This window comes from Melozone crissalis, unplaced genomic scaffold (assembly GCF_028551555.1).
Source record: "Melozone crissalis strain CALT ecotype California unplaced genomic scaffold, PUWL_Pcris_2 ptg000002l_1, whole genome shotgun sequence".
Classification (NCBI taxonomy): Eukaryota; Metazoa; Chordata; class Aves; order Passeriformes; family Passerellidae; genus Melozone; species Melozone crissalis.
This window is the reverse complement of record NW_026535780.1, coordinates 22487685-22508809: the sequence shown is the minus strand read 5'-3', so window position 1 is coordinate 22508809 and position 21125 is coordinate 22487685. Positions and strand designations below refer to the sequence as shown.

Sequence of the window (21125 nt, the reverse complement as noted above, 5' to 3'; positions counted from 1 at the left end):
CTACATAAGCTGAGAAACAGGGATGAGACAAAGTGAGCACTGTCTGAATGGCAGGTCTCAGAGGGTTGTGATCAGTGGCACAGGGACTAGTTGGAGGCCTTTAACTAGTGGTGTCTTCCAAAGGTTGGTAATAGATCCAGTCTTGTTTAACTTTTCATCTCTGACTTGCATGAAGGGGCAGATGCCTGCTCAGCAAGTTCACTGATGGCACAAAGCTGGGAGGAGCAGCCAATACCCCACAGAGCTGTGCAGCCCTTCAGAAGGACCTGGGCAGGCTGGAGAGATGGGCAGAGAACCATCTGAAACTCAACAAAGGTGAATGCAGGGTCCTGCACCAGGGGAGGAATAATCCCAAGCACCAGTACAGGCTGAGGGGTGACTGGGTGGGAAGCAGCTCTGAGGAGAAGGACCTCGGGGTCCTGGTGGACAATAATATGGCTCTTGTGGCCAAAAGTGCCAAAGGTTTCCTATGGTGTGTTAGAAAGAACATTGCCAGCAGGTTGAGGGAGGTAATCCTGCCTCTCTACTTAGCTCTGGTGAGGCCTCATTTGTAGTGCTGTGTCCATTTCTGGGATGCTCTGTACACGAGAGATATGGAGCTCCTGGAGCGAGTCCAATGGAATGCTATGAAGATGATGAGGGGGACATCAGTTATGAGGAAGGCTGAGGAGCTGGGCCTGGACTTTAGAGGAGATGACTGAGATGGGAGTTTATCAATGTCTATCAGTATCTAAAGGGAGGATGTCAAGAGGATGGACCAGGCTCTTCCTGGTGCTGCTGAGCAATAGGACAAAAGGCAATGGGCAGAGAGTGTTGCACAGGAAATTCCACCTGAACATGAGGAAGAACTTCTTTACTGTGTGGGTGACTGAGCACTGGAACAGGCTGCCCAGAGAGGTGGTGGGGTCTCCCTCACTGGAGATAGTCAAGCACTGTCTGAACACAATCCTGTGCCACGTGCTCTGGAGGATCCTGCTTGAGCAGGGAGGTTGGACAGGAGAATCCACTGTGGCTCCTTCCAAGCTGACACATTCTGTGACTGATTCTGTGATGGAGGGGATAAGGAGAAATATACCATAGGGAACAGAAAGTGAGTGAATGCTTTCAATAGACATCCTCTGGAAACTATTTCAGATGTCTCAAGGTGCCTTGAATTTTAAAAGCAATCATCTTCTCTTCATCTAGAGTCATAGTCCTCATAAAGATATTGTGAATAAAAAGTAAGCATTTCTAAGTACCTTTTTGTTTTTCAAGAAAGATACAATTAACTGCTCTTTGCATTCAATGCCTCCAGCGTAGTTATCAGACAGGAACAATCGTTAGGACAAATTTAAAGAAATAATTTTTGTATACCTCAATTTTTCTCCAAAAGTCTAGCCTTAACCTCAAGCTTATTGGAAACCAAAAGTTGCTAATGACCTCAGTAGCCATATTTGAGGAGTGTAACATTCACTGACTTGCAGTTAGATATGTTACTCTGCATTCCTACATGGTCAGCAGCAGACCAAGATGTGTGTTGGTGTGAATTTAATTTCTTTTTCAAAGAGGAGTTCTTGTGTTTTCTGGTTCTAAATGATAGTATGACAAATAAGTCTTGCCAAAAATCTCCAGGTGGTAAGTGATGGACACCAGGAAATAGAATCGCCAGATGAAGAAATGAACTCCTTGAAAATTCACCTGTTTTATCATTGATCAGCAGTTAAACTAGTTATCATTTATACTGGAAATACTTTTACCAGAATATTAAAAATTCTTCTAAGAAGAAGGAAATGTGGCCCTTTTATTGATATTTCACCTATAATATTAGATGTATCACTGAACAAAATCAGGACATTAATGGCACCTCACTCATATATTTGTATTTCATTTCCTAGCACTTCTGTTTCTGTTCTCCACATGTAGGCATTATATATTCTTCTTCTAAGAATTTGGCATATATTAATTTTGAAAAAGTGAATAATTACAAAAAGGCAGCAACATTCTTTCCCCCTCAGGTAATCTATCAAACACCACATATGTGTCCTTAGTCTAAAGCTGTCAAGTAGATCAAAGCAATATTCTTTGCAATAATAGACTATACCTTATGAAGAAGTCAGTACAATAGGCCCACTGTACATCAAAGATTTATAAAACAGTATAAAGCTAGGTCTTATAGTAAGTAAAAACACAGCACTGGAGACCTGGCATGAAACTTTTTACAGAATATTAAAACACTTGAAGAAAAAAGAGATTTACCCATAAATCATCACTTCTTTTTTTATTTTTTTTTTTGTCTACACAAATCTTTACACCATTGCCCTGTAAACCACCAAATATAGTCCATTTGGAAATCACACTTTTAAAGTTTAAACAAGGGGTTGCTACTTTGATGAGTGTCATGCTTTACCCCAATCTGATTGCCTCCTGTGATGAGATGATTGACTCTGAGGACACAGTACTAGATAACATGTGCTTTGCCATTAGCAAAGTTGTCCAAGGTTAGGCAGTTTTCCACAGCTGACTTTTATTCAAACACTCATGTGTGAACTGTATGGATGGACTGTGAGGTGGGTAAAAACCACACCGGGGCACTAAAACCAGAAAGTAATGTTCAATGTTCCAAAGTACAGCTAAACTCCGGTTACTGATGGACATTCCCCATAGTCTGATCATGTTTAATGTCTTTATTAAAGATCTTGGCAATGACACAAAACATATCCAAAGACAGATGACACCAAACTGGGAGGAGCTGTTGAAACTGCTTTCAGAGGGACATTGCCAAAATGGAGAAATGGTTTAACAGAAACCTCATGACGGAAAAAGGTAAACGCAGAGTCCTGGACCTGCATATGGCACTTGCCATGGTCTAGCTGACAAGGCAATGATCAGTCAAAGCTTGGACCTGATGATCTCAGAGGTCTTCTCCATCCTAAATGGTTCTGTGAAACGGTGAGATGGTAAAATCCCAAATCAAAAACTTGCTGGAGGTCAATGCTACAGAATAGCTTTGCAGAAAGGAACCCAAGAGTCCTGGGGGCCAACAACTTGAGCATGTGATTATTTTGAACGTAATCACATGATCACTTGAACATGTGACAAGACTGCCCCTGTAGTGTGGGAGCCTGAGCATTTACTGGGAAGCATCAGCAGCAGCACAGCCACTGGATCAGAGGTGAGATGATGAGATACTTGCATGTCAGCATCCTGAGCACTGTCTTTAGCTTTGAGCTCAACAGCAGAAGAATAAGAGTGACACACCTGAATGGGCAGAGGATTATCAAGAGGATTAAAAGGTTAAAGCACAGAATTTATAAGGAGAGGGTGAGAGAGCTAGGTCTTTTCAGAAAGAGAGAAGGATAAGGATGATGGCGGGGCATCTAATTACTGTTTCCATTTACTTAAAGCAGGGCTATGAAGAAGATTAAGTCAGACTGTTCTTGGAAAGGTACTGTGAAATGTTGAGAGGCAATGACTGAAGGTTTTATCAGGCAAAATTCTGCATGGATATAAAGACAAAAATATCCCAAAGCAAGGGTAATTAAGCACAGGACAATTATCCAGATGGTCATTCCTCTGAGGTAAAGAAAGATTTGACTGAACAACATCCTGAAAAGCCTAATCTAACTTGGACATTACTCTTCTTTTGAGTAAAGGAATGGTTTCCAGAAGTGTCTTCAACATAAATTATGCTTTGATTCTTGCAATGAAATAACATGCAGGTGTGAAGTATGAAAAGCTATGTGCTCCTGATCTCATTCACCAAGGTAAAAACACTAGCATACAATCAGTGTATGATGTTTCTTTCTGATGACTAAAGAACCATAAGAATAATACTAAATGTGCATATACTAGAGGATAAGGTGGCTTCACTTAGACCCACAGAGCTACACATTACTGAAGCAGAACTGGACAAAAAGTAACAAACCAATGGATTTATATTTCCAATACAGTAAATCCAGATGTAGTTCTATGACTTACTAAAGACAAGGCAAACACCTTGAGACAGAAATATCCCCTTATTCATTACAGGAGACCTCAGTGATGCAAGGGAGTTACTGATGAACAGCAAATAAGTATCTCATGATGTAGTCAACAAAAGTCTTTCTGAAATTTTGTAGCAAATTCCTTTTAAGTTTTTACAGTCCAAGTAAGTCATGCAGCACTTCAGCACAAAGCCAACTCAGAATTTAGATTCTTGGCATCTATTCAAATTTTCTTATTCTGTCCATTCCACTGACAATGGGAAAAACTCTATTTGCTCTACAAATAATTTATTGAAGATATTTCTATATATAATTTACAGTATTCATCTCCAAAAGAGGCCCTGTGTCTGTAAATTGTCCAAGGAAAAGAAAAATACACTGCATTTCTTTTCTACATCTTTCATGTTTCCAAATGTTAATGAAACAATGCCCTTTATTTCTTTCTATCCTTGGGAAGTGATAAAGGAATGGGGGGGTGATGTGATGCCTCGATTAGCACAAACAACTTCTGGGGTTTTGACAGGGTGAAGAGAGAGGAATATAAATAGTTTGGCTCCTCTAGAGCATTCCTTGCTTTCACCCAGACTCACATGCAATGCTGAAACTGTGAGATTCAGGAAAGGAAGGAGAAAATCTTCTCCAGGTCTCCCATTAGCCAGATTCTTGGAATAGTTGACTGTGTCTTGCTCAATAACTCTTTGCCCAACTCTTGTTCTTATTTGCAAAGGTACCTCAATAGGTCCAACAGCCATTCCAGCAGAATTAGTACTTTGTCATTTATTAACTTCTATTATCCTAAAGATGCTGGACTAGATTCCAAGTTTTGAAGACAAGAAATATATACTTTTTCTTAGGGCAAAGGTTTTCCCTACCTTCTCCTGTTTTTTTTTGTTTGTTTTTCTGGTTTTTGTTTTGTTTTGTTTGTATCAGTGCAAAAGTGTCAAAGTGTGAAATTTAAACTTACCAATCTGTGACTGTGATTGGCTTTCAACATAAACTGAGGTATCAAGTCCCAATAACAAAGAATGACAAAATTCAAGAGATGGCTGCTGATCACTAATCATTAATATTCCAACTGTTCAGATGCAGGATCCCTCATGATGTACCAACATTTTTGCTATAGAAGTATGAAAATATTCAGAGGTGGATTGAATTTTAGGGACTTGAGTCCCTAATACCATTAATGTGAGTAGTGGTTACTAGGTACAGAAAAGATTTTATAGTTTACTAGCTTTAGTGAAAGACAATGTAGCATGTGAACTCACAATAAAATACCAGAGATTCAGGAAAAGTTCAACACCAAATAATCTCAAAAACCTACTTCTCAAAAATTTGTTTCCTTCCTCATTTACGTAATTCTCCTTGTACATTACATAAGATAATTCTCCTTGTACATAAGATGTTACAGAACCACTATAATAACAGCATTTACTGAATATACTCGTAACACTCTTTCTATTCTTCAGTCAACATCAGAATGCATTTTGAAACTGACCATACAAACAACAAAAAACATGTATTTCCTTTACCTATACAAGCTTTTCTAGATGGTACAAACACCTGCTCAGAGCTACACTACTTTGCAAATGGACTTCTTAAAAATCCAGTTGCAAGCCAGGGAAAAACCTACCTCAGTGGTGCTACTGGAAGCTTCCAGTCCAACCATATTAGCTTGTACCAGCTGCTGAAGAAGTTGCACTTGAGCCACATTGAGGAAGAAGTCCAAATTTGTTGTCATATTCACTTCCAAAGAATGACCACAGACCAAAATTTCCTGTGAAATTAAGGGAAAATACTAAGTAACAGCCATTGGGAAAATAATTTTCAGCCTCTACATAACTGTATTGTGGTTCCCCTGCTGTAGTCAATACTTAACATTATATATAACATTATATATAGAACAAATGTGGTCTTTTTAGGAGAAACTGGTGTGCCATGCTTCTAAAGGATATGGCTTATTCTTTGCATGGCTTTCAACAGCAGAACTGTTAAGCCAAACTGCAAGAAAAGCATCTCATGCACAAGGCCTTGTTTCCATCTCTTGCTAGTATCAGTGGGCTGTCAGAGTGTCCTTGGCAATGATTCCAGTTCTCCTTTCCTTCCAAGAAAAAGATATCGTTTTTTGATTTTTTGTTTAAACACAAACTCTGCTTGATTTATAATGAAATCATGTGTTGGAACCCACTGATAGCCAGCCTGATTGATTTCTCTTTGCCTGTAAGCCATTCTTAATACCTTGGCAACACTAGCTGAGTAGCCACTGTTTTATTGGTGTTGTCTAGCACAAATAGAGACCTTCACCACTGCTGGCAAACAATAAAGAGATGAAAAACAGACAGAAGGGGAGAAGAACTGCTCTGTCTCATGAGAAGTTTGCACAGTGCTCAAGCTTTAATCTAAACTAGACCTCTCCCTTCATGATGGAATGTCATCTAGAGAATAGATAACAAGAAGAATGCATCTATAGAACACACTGAAATTCTTGAACATAAGCATTAGCGAAGATCAGATTTTTTTTTTAAACTTGAATAACTTCTATGCATTGCAGCCATACTGGGGCTTTCTATTTCTTTTTTACATTAAATAATTTTCCATTTACCCTTCCAATGACCCTTTACACAAAATGTGAAACTGTTGTTTCTTCTCTCTATGCCCACCAGCTGTTATTTTCCAACAATGTACACTCACTGCATATTGCAATACACCTCTAGTACCCTTGACACTCCTGTACCAATTTTGCTCTTCCCAGGAGGGAGTTTTTATGGGAAATTATCCTTATGAGCTGACAAAAAATTTCTGGTATCTTCCCTATATAAAATGTTCTTGAGCTACAAACCAATGGCAAAAAGTCAGCCAATACCTTTTGTGTGTAACCTGCTTCACAGACTTATTCTTAACTAGTTGAACAACACACCAGCAAAAGTGACTGTTAAATCTGAGTACCTGGAAGTACTCATGGCAAAAGTAGGGAAATGGATGCTTAGTGGCAATCTGGGGTCTTGCAAATCTGGATAGGAGAACTCAGCTTAACTTTCTTATAGATAGTCTACAGACAGCATTTTCAGGTTTCTTTATGAGAAGCTTGTGAATACAATGTTTTGTTACGCTGCACCTCTTCTCAACACCTTTCCATCACAAACTTTTAAAAAATATTGCTGGAAATCATTAATTGGAACTGAAAACAGGCTTATCTACCTCTGGCTGGTCTGCCTTTAGTATCAAATGCTAAACAAAAATTCTTTCTCCAGTAGAGAAAGAACATTTCAGCTCATGACCTTTCTCCAGTTGGCAATTTGAAAACTCACCTGAACACTTCAAATGGTAGAGTGGTAAAATATTAAGATTATTCATATATTAACATATATTAAAAACTATGCTGTTTCTGTAGACACTTTGTACAAACCTCTGGGTGTAAATTCTCTGCAGCATCAATTTTTGTAAAAATAATGGCAGGAGCTGCAGTTATTCGAACGGTGAAATCTGTTAAAATGGGAGTTAAAATAGCTCTCCTTTCCTGGTGCCGCCTTATGCTAGGAAACAAAGGGAAAGAAAAGATTAAATTACATTATAAACTGTCGAGAGGCAAAAACTTTCCATATTATTCTTTACATCCAGCACATAGCAGTAAACTTCTTCAGTACTAATTGGGCATTTGATTGCTACCTTAATAATCTTTAAGCATCATTATTGTAAATCATATTAACTCCAATTCTGAAGGCAGACTTCTATCTTCATTTCACAGGATAAGTATGTCTAAATATTTGACTCTTCAACCTATCTCCAGGTAGACAAACTTGACAGTTGACACTGCTTGTTCTCCTGTTCAATGCACTATACACAATAATTTGAAGAAGGATGCAAACTTTATTACCAGTATTTTTAAAACTTGCCTGTGGATGCCCTTCCCTTTATAAATGGCTGTTTTGAAGCCTACATAGTATTTGAATTTGTGCATTAAAAGTCCATGTTGAAGAAATATGCATGAAACTGACACAAAAATGAAATACATGAAAACTTAAACTAGCAAATCCCATGCAACGCTAGGACTCTGACATGAAATCAGTAACTATTGTCCAAGATGTTTAGAATTATTTAAAAAACAGGGATGTCAGTTCTTCCTCAACTCCTTTTGTCTGTCACTGCTTGGTTCTGGTGCTAAATAAAGCTAAATATCAACATTTACTTACCAAGAATATTTGTGTCATTAATCTTAGTAATTGCATTTATTTTTTAGCCAGGTGTTTAGTTTTGAGGGTTTTTTTGGTTTCTCTCACCCCCCCTTAACCAAATAGTAAGCCTAGAAGCACAACTCTTATAGATGGATCACTAATAGCTTATGACAACACATTCCAAATGGCCAGAATCTTCTGGGTCAGGTCAAATAAACTATTGCCACAAAATGCCATCTGAGAGCCTCTGATGAGGGAAAAAAAATGTAATGAGATCAAGATGTAGTTCAGCCCCTAAAAGAGGATACACTTCAAATTCCAGGGAGACTCCTTCCATCAAGACATTTTTTGATAATTCTAATTCTTTTGACCCATTATTGTTTGTAGCAACATCAAATATCCACATTTCGCCAAGGAAATTCTAAAAATCATCATAAAGTTATAGGTCTAAGGTAAGTTTTCCTGTGCTTACAAAATAGAAAATTGTCAGCTGTGAAATGATGCAAGTTTAAAGAACAAACTACATGGCCTTAGAAAAGAAGTTAACAGATCCACGTAGAACTCTTCATCAGCATGTCAGTCACATTTCCCTGTATTACCTTTAATTTTGCCATCTCTAATGGAGACATGGCAGTTCAGGCATCAGTGTAAATCACACAAGTGAGCCAGACATGAACTACACAATTAACAATTAGCCCCTACCATCACCTAGAGTCATCCATGTTAATGTTATTAACCAATATGCTTTTACGCCTGTTTATGCAGAAATGACTTGACTGCATGCAGAACAGGTATTGAACTCTCTTGATTAAGAAGGGGCATTGTGATGCATAGTCTAGTAATGGTTCTGTAATGGGTTCTGTAGAAAAGCAAACCATCTCAAATGCTGATGGTTTGTAAGCCAAGAGTTAAATCATAACCTGAGGTGGAATTCAGTGTACTGCAAAAGATACAGAATTCATACTGCAAAAGATACAGAATTCATTTTAGTGCTTAGGTATTTCAATTTTGATGCTTCAAATTCTACTAATAATTTTTTAAAGTGTCCTCAAAACATGTAGAAAGGATGATGATCTATAAGGGAATATAAATTACACAGTGGAGGTAGGCCTTAAAGCTTTTAAATCTATTTAGGACAACAGTAAACAGAAGTTAAGAGCAGATGCCACAGAGCTAATATTGGCAGAGCACAACTCTAACAAACTTTTGCCTCAAATGGCCCTCATTGCTGAGAAGGCTGCACACTACCATAATAAGTGTGCAGCTTAAGAATAAGTCAATTAGTGAATGAGAAAACTACCATCTTACCTTAAAAGCTTTAGGATTTTGGTCAGCTGTATCTCTGTTGGGCTCTAATGATGGCTTTTAGAGCAAGGTTAATCTCATTTTATCCCCAAATTAGAAATCAGACTTGTTAGTAGCTAGTGAACATCTTCAACTTAAGCTGGAGTTCTACAATTGTTTCTCCCCCTGACACCACCTCCATTTTAGATTCAAACCAAATTATTTTTTACCCAGTTCCTATTTCCCCTTCTCAATGGATGAGAAAGAAATGCCTTTTTCTTTCAGGACAATGAAAGAGCTAAAAAGGAGAACAATTCTATGAAAGAACATGCAGCTATAACTATACTAGAAAACTTCTACTTGAAGTTTCTTGAAATGCTAATAAGTATGACTTTAATATATGAAACAGAGCTGTAAAAGCAAGTTATTTTTTGAACCTCAAACCCTCAATTGGCTCTCTTCAATCACTGATCAAATTATTTTTCAGCTTATGCATATTCCCATTTCTTAATTTTCATACTTTATACTAGTAGATATGCAATACGCTGCATCTTAAAGGACATTTTTGGTAATATATATTGATTACTGGTTTATTTTATTTTTTTTTAAATCATCCTTATGTACTATCCCTGTCCGGCTCTACTTACTACTTTCTGAATTTCTTGTGGGTGAATTTGAACCTCAGCCAAATCAAGTATTAGGAAAATAATTGTAAGTACAAACAGAAGGCAAACAGAGCACAGTAAATAATGAAGGGAGAGGATATGAGAAAGAGTACAAAAGGAACAAAGAAACAAATTCCACTTTGAGTTATTGAGTCTTCCACACTGCACCTAAGTGCAAGGCTAACTTAACACAGGTGTACGCCACATGAGCTTATGAAAAAACTTGATTGTGAAGAGTGTAATGATGGCTCTATGTCTGCAGCACATTCATTCCGTGGTTCATTTATGCATCTGTTATATATTTGTCTTGGAAAAAAAAGGAAAAGCTAGTATTTTAAAGATGTTAAAGCAGTTGATCATCTACACTTAAAAGTAAGTGCATTTGAAAGACCATATGCTAACGCAAAGGAACAAGGCAGTTAAGCAACTGTGATAAGGTTTGGAGCTGCCTTAGTGCAGAATTTGGGCTTTATCTGCACAATAACACAAACTCTGGTTATGGACCACAGATCCACATTGCAAAAGCACAGGATGAAAATGGTCTCTGTCCTCAAAGGCTTACAATTTAAGTATAAGAAAAAACACACCCACAGAGAGGGAAGTAAAAGTAAACTACTAACAGCAGCATGGGTAATGATATCCATACAGTGGCAAGCTGTCTCCTGGTTTTTATATTACAGTATACTAGAAATTAATTTTTTGGAAGGATTTTGAATAAAGCATTGCAATAATGGTGTGAATGTTCACAGCAAACACCTTTATAACGGAGTGAGCACGGCAGTGCCTCTTTGAAACACTGAACACCTTGGTCTTGGTAAGTGGCATGAAGAGGTCTGATGAGCAGGGAATGTAGATGAGTCAAAACAAATGAAAGAAGACATGAAAAGAGAAATGGATAGACAGGGGGTCTGGAAGTGCTGTGAAAGCAAAGACATCTAATGATTAATATGACAAAATGTTGTGGGAAGAAGAGAGAAAAAAATGTGAAGAACAGAATTTTGCAGTGGGAGCAACAACATTTGATTACATCAAATCAAATCATCAGTACTTGATTATAACCAGTCAGAAGCACATTGAATTTATACAAAGAGGAAGGACTGCCAAAGAGATGATGTTGCCCTAATTAAGGAGATGCGATGATGTGAGACTGGATAAGCTGAGAAAATGCACAAGTAGGACTAAGTCCTACTACTATGACTCTCACGTGGAAAACACTAAGCAAAACAAACAGAAAACATGGTCACTAACAGCTAAAAATAACCTAGATGTGAAATTTGGAAATGTTTACCTTATTATTAATTGTATTTTTTTCTTAATAATACCTTATTGACTTTGAGCCCCCTATATACATAAAAATTCACTAAGTCAGGGAGAAACTTGTATACATTCAGTACATGAATAACAATCAAAAGCACATTTGCACCATGTAATTTTACTAGCTACAGAAAGATGAGTCCTCATGGAGAATTTTGTGATGTGAAAAAGAAAAAAAAAATATTAGCATGAAATAGGCCACAAAATCAAAGTGTTCTCTAATAGTGTTGAGGCTTGCAAAACGTCAGATGTTATTTAAGACAGCATGTTAACTTGAGACTTACGAAAGAATTTTCTCTTGCAGGCTTCCCATGTAGCTGTTTAAATCAGCTAATCCCTGATATACAAATGTATTAGGAATGTTTTAGGATATCTAACTACTGATGACTAATTCACATCCTTTCAGCTTTCTGAGGTGTTGCAAAGACATGTCACATGGCAGTAAAATATCATAGCAACATTTTGAGGACCATCTAATAATCAAAATTAGAAAATAAACAAGTGTACACTACCTGGCTGTAAAGAATTACTATTTTTATATTAGAAGACTTCAGAAAAGCTAACTTCTATCTTATGAAGAATGTTGTGCAGCATTGCTTTGCTGTGGATTAATATAAAAAATAAAACACCCCATCTTATTGAGAAAGGCTTTGTACAGTATGAATACAAGCACAACTTAAGGTACCATAAAAGACAACAATTAAAATAAATTACTGAAAAAAATGCATTGCATTTTATTCCAAAAGATGCAAGGGGAATGCCCTACTTCCTTACACAAAGATCTAGAGACCAATTTTTTTCTGATCGTTCCTCATTAGAAGTTGGCAAGCAGCCAAGAACTTTCTAAAAAAGCATTAAAATGAAAACTATTCAAAGTAAAATCTGCAGGAAACCTTTCTGAGGATCCTTGCAGTGGTATTTTGTTCAGTTTTGTACAACAGATCATTGGCTCCCTGATGTACTCCATGAGAGCTGTTCCAGATGGTGGTATGCCAAGGACAAAACTGTAACACAGTATATTGCCACACTCAATTCATTACCACACAGAGAAGTAATGCGTTTAAGCTCAATTATTATTTTTTTTAAACAAAGTTTATTCAGGCTGCAGGAAGCAGAAGTTGCTGCTGGGAGCTGTAGAAGGATTGCACAGGGATGGGGGCGAGGCCTCAAGAGAGGATATATTTCTTTATTTCCTTCAGGGCTGTTGTTTTTTCCATTGAGTGGAGGGAGAGGGAGGAGGAGATCTGCAAGCTGAAAAAGCAGTTTTCAATCAAGAAAACTTCTTTCGGTTAAGTACTCCCAGTTCCCCACATGCTGTTTGGTAAAGGGAATAAATGTGGACAGGTTTCATTTGTACATAACCTTATTAGAACTGTCTGACTGTTTCCAGTATTCTTTTTATATATTACACCATTAGGGAGCTTTTTATAACATCCATGGTGAAGTATAAACATTTCATAATGGAAAGAGTTATGATCCCTGATCCTCAGTACAGCACAGCATCTAGACAGTTTTTTCTGCAAGGCTGCATCCACCCTACCCGAGAGTTCCAGTTCCCCCATTCTCCTTGGCATGACCTGCAGAGACACAGGAAGCATCACACCAGCATTTCACTGCAGCCCCTCCTGAAGAATCTTACACTAAAACACCTGCAAGTATTCAACAACTTTGTCTTAGAGTATGACAGCTTGATTTCCAAACTGCAGTGTAAAGGTTGGGGCGGGGGCAGGGAAACAACCCCTTAACGTATTAAATAGTAGAAGAACTGAACTCTGGGAAAAGTGGTATGAAAATTCAAAGGATTTACTTTCAGAATAAAGATTGCTAAAGCATTTAAATGATAAATTATGTCAAATGCCTTCAAGTACTTGTTTGTGTGATATCCACAGATCTCTGACTTAAAATGATTTGGTTTTCATGTGAATTTTAAAACCAGGCCAAATTTCAATTGTAGATTAAATTACAATATAATTTATTTAAAAATGTTTGCCATTTTATTTTTAAATAATCCAAAAGTGCTTTTACAAATGGGAATGGAAAAGGAATGACTGGTATCTATGCTGAAGTTTTCTGTTAAGTAAACTATGTAAAGTAACTACGAAAAACCTGGATATAGGCTGGATTCTATACTGCCCCACATAGCATTAAAGTACTACAAAAATGAGAAAAATAGATTGCAAAGAAGGATCTTTAGACCCAGTGATCCTAATATACCAGAGCACTGGGTAAGAATAAACAGAAGTATATTAAATACAATCAAAGAAATTAACCTTAAAAGAACTCAGCAAAAAATCTTTCATTATATTCCAGGTTAAACATATCTAAGAAACTTAAAGAAATCTAAAAAATAGTATCAAGATTAGATTAAGGCATAAAGCTTTTGTGGTATTTGCAGTAAGTATTAGGATAAATTTAACCCTGGAAACAGTAAGCACCATGTAAAACATCCAGCAGCCACCCTCTTGGTGCATGCTGGAAATAGCGTCCTGGATGGCAGAGTTCAGTGCAGGTTCTTCCAGTTCTCAACACATCACTTGCACAGGTCATAAAATAAACCCAGACATAGCAAAACTGATTGATAACTAAAAAGCAAAAATGCAAAGATCCTGAAAAAACTTTAGTAAATATGCAAAATTTAAAACCAAAAGGATAAGAAAGCATCCATACTTTTTCTTGAAAACAAGCTGGAACTAAAATTCTGTAATTGCACACCAGAAAGGAAAATTTAATGTATTTAATTACAATTGTTCTAAATTAAAACCCAAGTAGAAGATTCATTCAAAAGCAATTTTAAACCAAACATACTTATTTGTATTCTAATAAAACTTCATTTTGGAAGTCTGCTGAGGAAGCATGTCCAAGCAGTTATAGGAAAAAAACCAAAAAGAGAACTGACGATTGTCTGTAACAGCTGCTCCCTTGTCCTATTAGCTTTTCAGTAATGCAACAGAATTTCCTATCAATCAACCACACAGCTCAGACCCAGAGTGTGCTGGCAGTAGGATTTCAGTCATCAATGGCAAGGAAAAGGAAAGCCAATCTCTCAGTGGCTGGTTTTACTATGTTAGCTGAAGTTGCAAATTGGCTGCAAGTCCTTTGGAAATTAATGTAATCTTATTTTTCAAGATATTGCAGTGGACGTGAAATTCTGGGACAAAGAACCTCACAATGCACCTGTCCAACATCAAGGCCCAGCTATAAAGTCATACACATTTTTTAAGGCTAGGAATTTAAAATAAAAAACCTCTGTGGAATTGTATGAGTTAAAAAGATAAATTGTTAAAAGACAGTAAAGAATCACATGATCTTATAAATGAAGACCAGAATCTATTTCTGTGTTAAAATTTTTATCTGCCCTCCTGTGACTCTCTGTCATTTTATCATCTCTTTGATTAGAACTGTTTTTCCTGCCCTCTAGTTTTCAATGATAAACTGGAATTTATTATTGACCACATCTTTTTCCTGCATGCTCTCCTCCAGAGTGAGTTTATCTGCCCTCTTGGCCTTGCATCAATACATCACTTACAAAGCTCAGTCTGTGTGCCATCCTCATGTAGCCTTTGCTACAACTTGCCTTACTTTTAGAAAAATCTGAATCCTCTCATCTCCCATTTTTCTGAAAATTAAACCAGAAGTAGTTATTTCCAGATGATTCTGCCCGTTTTTCTATATCACTTTTAAGAACTCATCCCTAAATGGAAATAAGGAATCATACTTTAGGAACCATGAAATTATGCACATATCTCATTAAAATTAGATTTTTTCTGCGTTAATTAGATAGAAAGGACTTTTATATGAAAATAAATAGCTAAATGTATAGGCAAAGAGCCATTTACTAGCAGAAATGCTTCTAAATCTACAAAATTACTTGAAAGCTTGCTCTTGGCCATCAGACCTTATTCCTGCCAGTTTGAAAACTGAAATCTCCTACACAGTCTGTAAAATTTAGTTTTAAACTACTTGCATTAATTTTTAAGCATAAAAAAAGTATATTAATACCAAAATAAATACTTAAAATCTTCACGAATTACCAATTAGCTCCCCCCCATTTTTTTATTTGAAAACGTCAAAATTTAAAATAGCAAGCAAGTGTATGCATGCTTTGTCTTTCAACACTGTTTAACCAGAGGGTGGGGCTTTGTGTGCACATATACAATACCCAATAAAGGAGACTTAGCTGAAATATCTAATTCTCAAAATTCATCTGGTTTTAGTTACAGAAGTGCAAAAACCAGTTCAGAATCAATAGGAAATGTTCTACTTTATCCCTTTCTAATTTAGAAATGTCTAAGCTGGTTTTACTCAAGCTTTGTAAAAATACAAACAAAAGAAGTTTAGAAAAAAAGAAAAAAATACACCACCACCCCCAAAACACACCCTATACCAAAAAAAAAGCCCCAAAACAGAACCTCCCATTGCTTATAGAGACTGACAAGCTGAAGTCTCAGCCCTGGAGTTATTTTTATGGACAGACAGTAAGTAACTTGGAGAAGAGCTTATAATGGAAGCAAAGCACACAGTAACTAGACAGCAACTACAGCATAACAACAACAGTAATATGAATTTCAAATATGTAACCCAAAACTCCAGGGAAATGTGCTTGTAATGTAAAGCAAAGCCAGTATTTAATTATTTAATTCAGGTATACTGTGCATGCTCTCTGCAGAGTTTGTGCTATGTATTTTCAGAAAAGAGTAAGTCTTTAAAAAAATCCCTACCTACTGGCCATGTTCCATTCAAGTGCTGGATTTTGAGAATTTCTCTCAGTCTCTGTCAAAACTCCTCCTTTTCCATTTTCTTTCTCTGGTTTCAACTGATTCCAATAAGCAGTACCAATGTTGATAGATTGAAGATCTATTTGGTATTGTCTGTCTTCAACTTCTGATCCAGGGTCTCGAAGAATTCCTAGATTTAGTGCTCTCCTGTAATGTCAAAAAAGGAAAAGAAATTACCAAAGCACACAATAAGACCAATCAGATATTCATTAAGATCCAAATTAACAAAATAAAGGTACCAATTTCACCATTTTTGTCTACACTAAGCATTATTTTAATTTCAAATCTTCAAAAGTACCCATCTGCCTCTTTCCTATGGAATTCAATGGGAGATCTGCAAATGAACACATTCCTTAATTTAGCCAGATGTACCAAAGTCGATATGAGATCAATGCATCAACTTCATTGCACTCCCAATCAGATTTATACGAGCAGCCTGGTGGGGCAGTAGGACTGATTCATATCTACTGAATGGATAAAGGATGTCACATTCAAGTCCTCAAAAAGAACAGCTACATACCAGTCTAACCACGAACTATAACCAACTGTCCCACTGTTCAAATTCATCAAAGAATAAAAATTACAAAGAATACTCCAAGATGATGGAAAAACAATTCAATCCTTTTACCGCTGTATTTCAGCACAGAATTTTTTAAATAAAATACTTCTAACAAGTAAGAAAAAAGCATTTTTGAGTGAACCACATTCCTTGTGGATTCCTTTAAAGTCTATGACACTAGATTTTACAAAGTACTTCAGTCTTGAGCTAGTTTTGGGAACAGTCAGACTCAACTTCAACAAAATATTCAAGAGCTATTAAATGAGTGGGGGCTGCTGAGATCAATTTTACCTGGGACCAGTAACAGAGGAGTCTTCTACTGCCATTCATATTCTGCTAATAAGCACTGGGAAATACTAATAAAAAAAAATCTTGCCTTTTCTATACTGGGAACAATACAGCCTTCTGTGCGCTACTCATTTGATATTATAACAAAAATTCACTGTTATATTATCACTGTTTTTCAAAATAAGGCAGCAAGGGGATCTTAATAATTTTTTTCCTTCAATCTATGATCACAAATTGTAGTCTATTTTTATTGATTTCATACATCTGTGTTGAAGCTTGAGCTTCTTACTGGCATATGACATCCAATCTACTGTTCTGTTCAAGGTCTTGGGCCAAAATGATTTAGTATACAGCTACTGTCTTCAAAGAGAAATTAATAATTCTGCATTTTGTGTGAATTTGATACTAAGAATCTAAACACAAATAACTATTGAAGTAGCACATCCCAAACTGCAAACTCAAGAGTACAGGTATGCAAACTATAGGTGTGCAATCTGTTTCAAAGTGCAATCCCAGTGCTGCCCAAATCCAAATAACAGTTGAAACTGCCAATACACTGCCATTGTTACCAATGGAGTATGTCAGCAATTAAGAAAATTAGGTAATTAATTATATGCACCCACAGAGACATGTGGATGACAGGAAAGCCATTTTGATCAAGTCACTCCTGGAGAGGCAGTGTGATGGCAGTGTTCAGTAGGCCCTATAACTTTCTTAAGTGCTTAGTAGAAACACACTGAAAATCTGTTATGTCAGTAGTGGTATTTCAAAATTAAATGTGGTTTCTTAAAACTTAAGAATGTGTTTGTCAACTTTCCACACAGAGAGACCTAACCACAACCACTGTGCCTTTTATTATTCTTTCTAAGGCATTATTTCATCAATGTGAATGCATTTTTTTTTTCAACCCACCACAGTAGATTATTGTATGATCCAATGTCTACTTTCATACTTTGTCTAATACAAGTAAATACTGGAATATTTGTTTTGTGAAATATTACTTAAAATAAAGCACCGAATCACATATTTTTGGAAATCTTCTTGTGTATATTAAACAGTATATGATAGTAATTTCACATGCACAATGGATTGTTCTCCCCTTTACTTTGCAGTGACCATTTTTCATTTCTTCTTTTATGAGCAGCTTGATAACTTGCAATAGGCTCACCTAAATATTCCTTAGACTCATTCGGCATAACCTTGTGAACCAAATTCCTTGAGCACAATGTGTCTGTATGCACTAATCTGAAACTCCCCACTGTGACACTGCCCTTCTTACTCTCACAAATTTACTTATTTAAACATAAACCACAACAAAATCACTCTTTGGCAAAAATCTTTAGGTGCAGCAAAATATACAAGGGCATTATTTAAAGAGAAGGTACTCATGTATTGTGTTGCTGGTATCACATTTGTCTGCTGCATCATTTTTAAAGCACTTTGGGATATTACAGCCCAATATTTTCAGCTTCAATATTTTCATGCTGACATAAAAGTTCATATTTGCATTATCCTACTATTACCAATCTCCTATATATAATATTAAACTCTTCTTCTGATCGTTCAGATACACTTTTGAAAACCAAGCACACTGTGTTTCTATAGATAACCCACTTCAAGAAACACATATTTTACACATCCATGTAAAATACAAGGTTTAGTAATTAATGCCTTGATGTTTTGATGAAGCTCATTATGGCTTTCAGAAATTGCATCATGCCAGTTTTATACAAGGATCAAAATATAGCCTTTTCCCAAATAAGTAATATATATACAAGCATTTACATAAGCCCTCATTTCTAGTTTCCCATATCAACAATTTACATACAGTGATTTACATAAGCACTCATTTCTGGTTTTTCCATATCAACAATTTTCCCAAGTATGTCTCCAATTTATTAGTTGTATACTTCCTAGGAGAATAAAGGTATGTTAAACCACAGCAAACCTGGCCTAGTCTTAAGTACACGTGCTTTGTATGAACTCTGAACCCTTTAAAATCCTTGCAGCAAATAAATTCCGGAAAACAGAGTAAGCCAAATTCCCGACTTCTCTATCTCCAGCAAAAGTGATGTTTTATCAGCTGAAATGTACTGTAGGGGTTATGATTTAAATTGCTTCCCTCTTCTGAAAACAACTTCACTATCTCATCTAATCTTTGGGCAGGTGGTGCAGAATACAACAGCTGGTCAACAATACAGTAAGATCACGAGCAACCAAAAACAACCATAAGCATGTAACAGGAAACATAGGTTTAAAGTTTTTCTCTTTTTTAAATTGATTTTGCGTGGGTCAGGCTTTTTGTATGTTTATTTAAGAAGCAGTTCATGTTGAACCAGTTACTACATACTGCTGAATAAGCATAATTCTGAGACCCACAGTAAAGAAGTTAAATTTATTCGCTTACAGCTCATCTGAGACCTACAAAAAGCTAAATAAGCCAGGAAAATGGCTGTTAAAGACTACACATTATGTAATAATTAAGAAATATTTGCAGACTTTACACACAACAGCTAATTTTTATTAGTACTTACTGGATCTCTGTGTGCAGTGATTTCCGCTTCCAGGTATAGAGATAACAAACATATCTACCTAAATTTCACTTATTAAAGGTTTTGCCTGGTGGTAAAAGATCCTTTCTATCGTAATTTACAAAGGAAATGGAAAGTAAGCTTGGATAAATATGTAATAACCTATGGCACATAGGTAAAAGGACCCCTTCCTCTTCTGCTTAAGCTTGTGAAGTCTCAGGCTAGATGTGGTCTGAAAGCCCCTCACCTATGCATGAGATGTGACTGACGACTGTAGAAATCACAGCAGTATTCACCACTAACCTAATGCACCTTCACTGCCTTTTCCCCAATTCAACTCAGTAAAGTTTCCTCCTTGACAAAGCCATTGAATGTATTTTACCAAACAGGGAAACTGAAGCAAGTGTTTCTTGGACTCCATCTGGAATGAGATGCTATAGGTGTTAAGAAGAGTACAGAACAAAAATGTGGTAAACCAAGAGAATCTATGACAACACTGGCCTTTGAGAATGCTAAACTTCTATAAGTAAAACCTCAGACAGGAATCAGCTTTTCAGACAAAGGCAACTACTTTTTCTCTCTTTTTTTTTAATTTTACCAAATAGATGGTATAATAGACACCTAGATGTCTTTTTGTCACAGACAAGTTAACATTTGAGCCCTTTGGAGAGAAACAGAACTTCCCCAACATCACACAACATATAGGGACATGATCTAAGTACTAAAATAAAAAAAATCCTATAGCATGACTTCCCATGATGGAAGTCCTGGATGTGCCTAAATTTGGAGATATTAAATTATTTGAGCAAGAGGGAAAAAAGAATGAGAAGTAGAAAAAAATTCGAACACAATACTGGCAAAGGAAGAATCATAGAATCAGGGCACTAAGGCTGAAATTAAAGAAAAGAGGCAGGTAAGAACATTCTAATGCTGCAAGAAGAGAGAAGGAGACATCTTTAGGCAAGAAGAGAAGGTCCTCACAAGATCCTGGGTACATATTCTGCCATACTGAGTGATACACACGTCTTCCAGGACAAGGGTTTGCTTTCCCACCCTGCACTCTGTCCATAGGGAGACTTGTGGTGTAACAAACAGTGTTTTATGGCTGCCAGGATGTTGGAAACAATTTATTTTAGTCTGGATCAGTGGAGCAGGCTTTCAAATGCCATCAGCAGTGAACTCCAATTCTCACTGTTTCTGCCTCTTTTCCCCAGGAACCATGCCACACATGACAGGCTTTGTTGGCAACTGCTCCTTCTCCCCTCTCCAGCTGAGGCTCAGAATAACACAACTACTGTCCCATCTACATCACTGGTGGCAGCATACTCAGCAATGTTTTATTAAATTAAAATATAAACTGAGTACAGTAAGGCTACTTTGCTTAATGTTTTTCTGATTAGCAAGTGATACTATTGATTACAGGAATCTGTTTAACAATGCCAAGTGCATTCTGTCTGATTAGCCCTGCTGTTGTGATCTGCACAGCCAGATACATCAACATTATCTACAGAAGGTAACACATTCCTGTAAGTCAGAGTGGTTATGGAACCTGGGTTCATCTTCATAAGTGCAGGATGC

General features: G+C 36.7%; 1 protein-coding gene across 3 annotated transcripts in view; it reads right to left on the bottom strand.

The window, feature by feature from the left end:
- The window catches only part of VPS13B (vacuolar protein sorting 13 homolog B), a 433545-nt gene that overhangs the window by 139638 nt on the left and 272782 nt on the right, over positions 1-21125 (bottom strand). For all 3 annotated transcript variants that reach the window (XM_054270120.1, XM_054270137.1, XM_054270129.1), the window contains exons 31-33: positions 16113-16316; positions 7366-7492; positions 5593-5736 (exon numbers count right to left, since the gene is read on the bottom strand). In XM_054270120.1, the coding sequence (XP_054126095.1) occupies positions 5593-5736; positions 7366-7492; positions 16113-16316 (475 nt within the window). The remainder of the gene's footprint in view (positions 1-5592; positions 5737-7365; positions 7493-16112; positions 16317-21125) is intronic.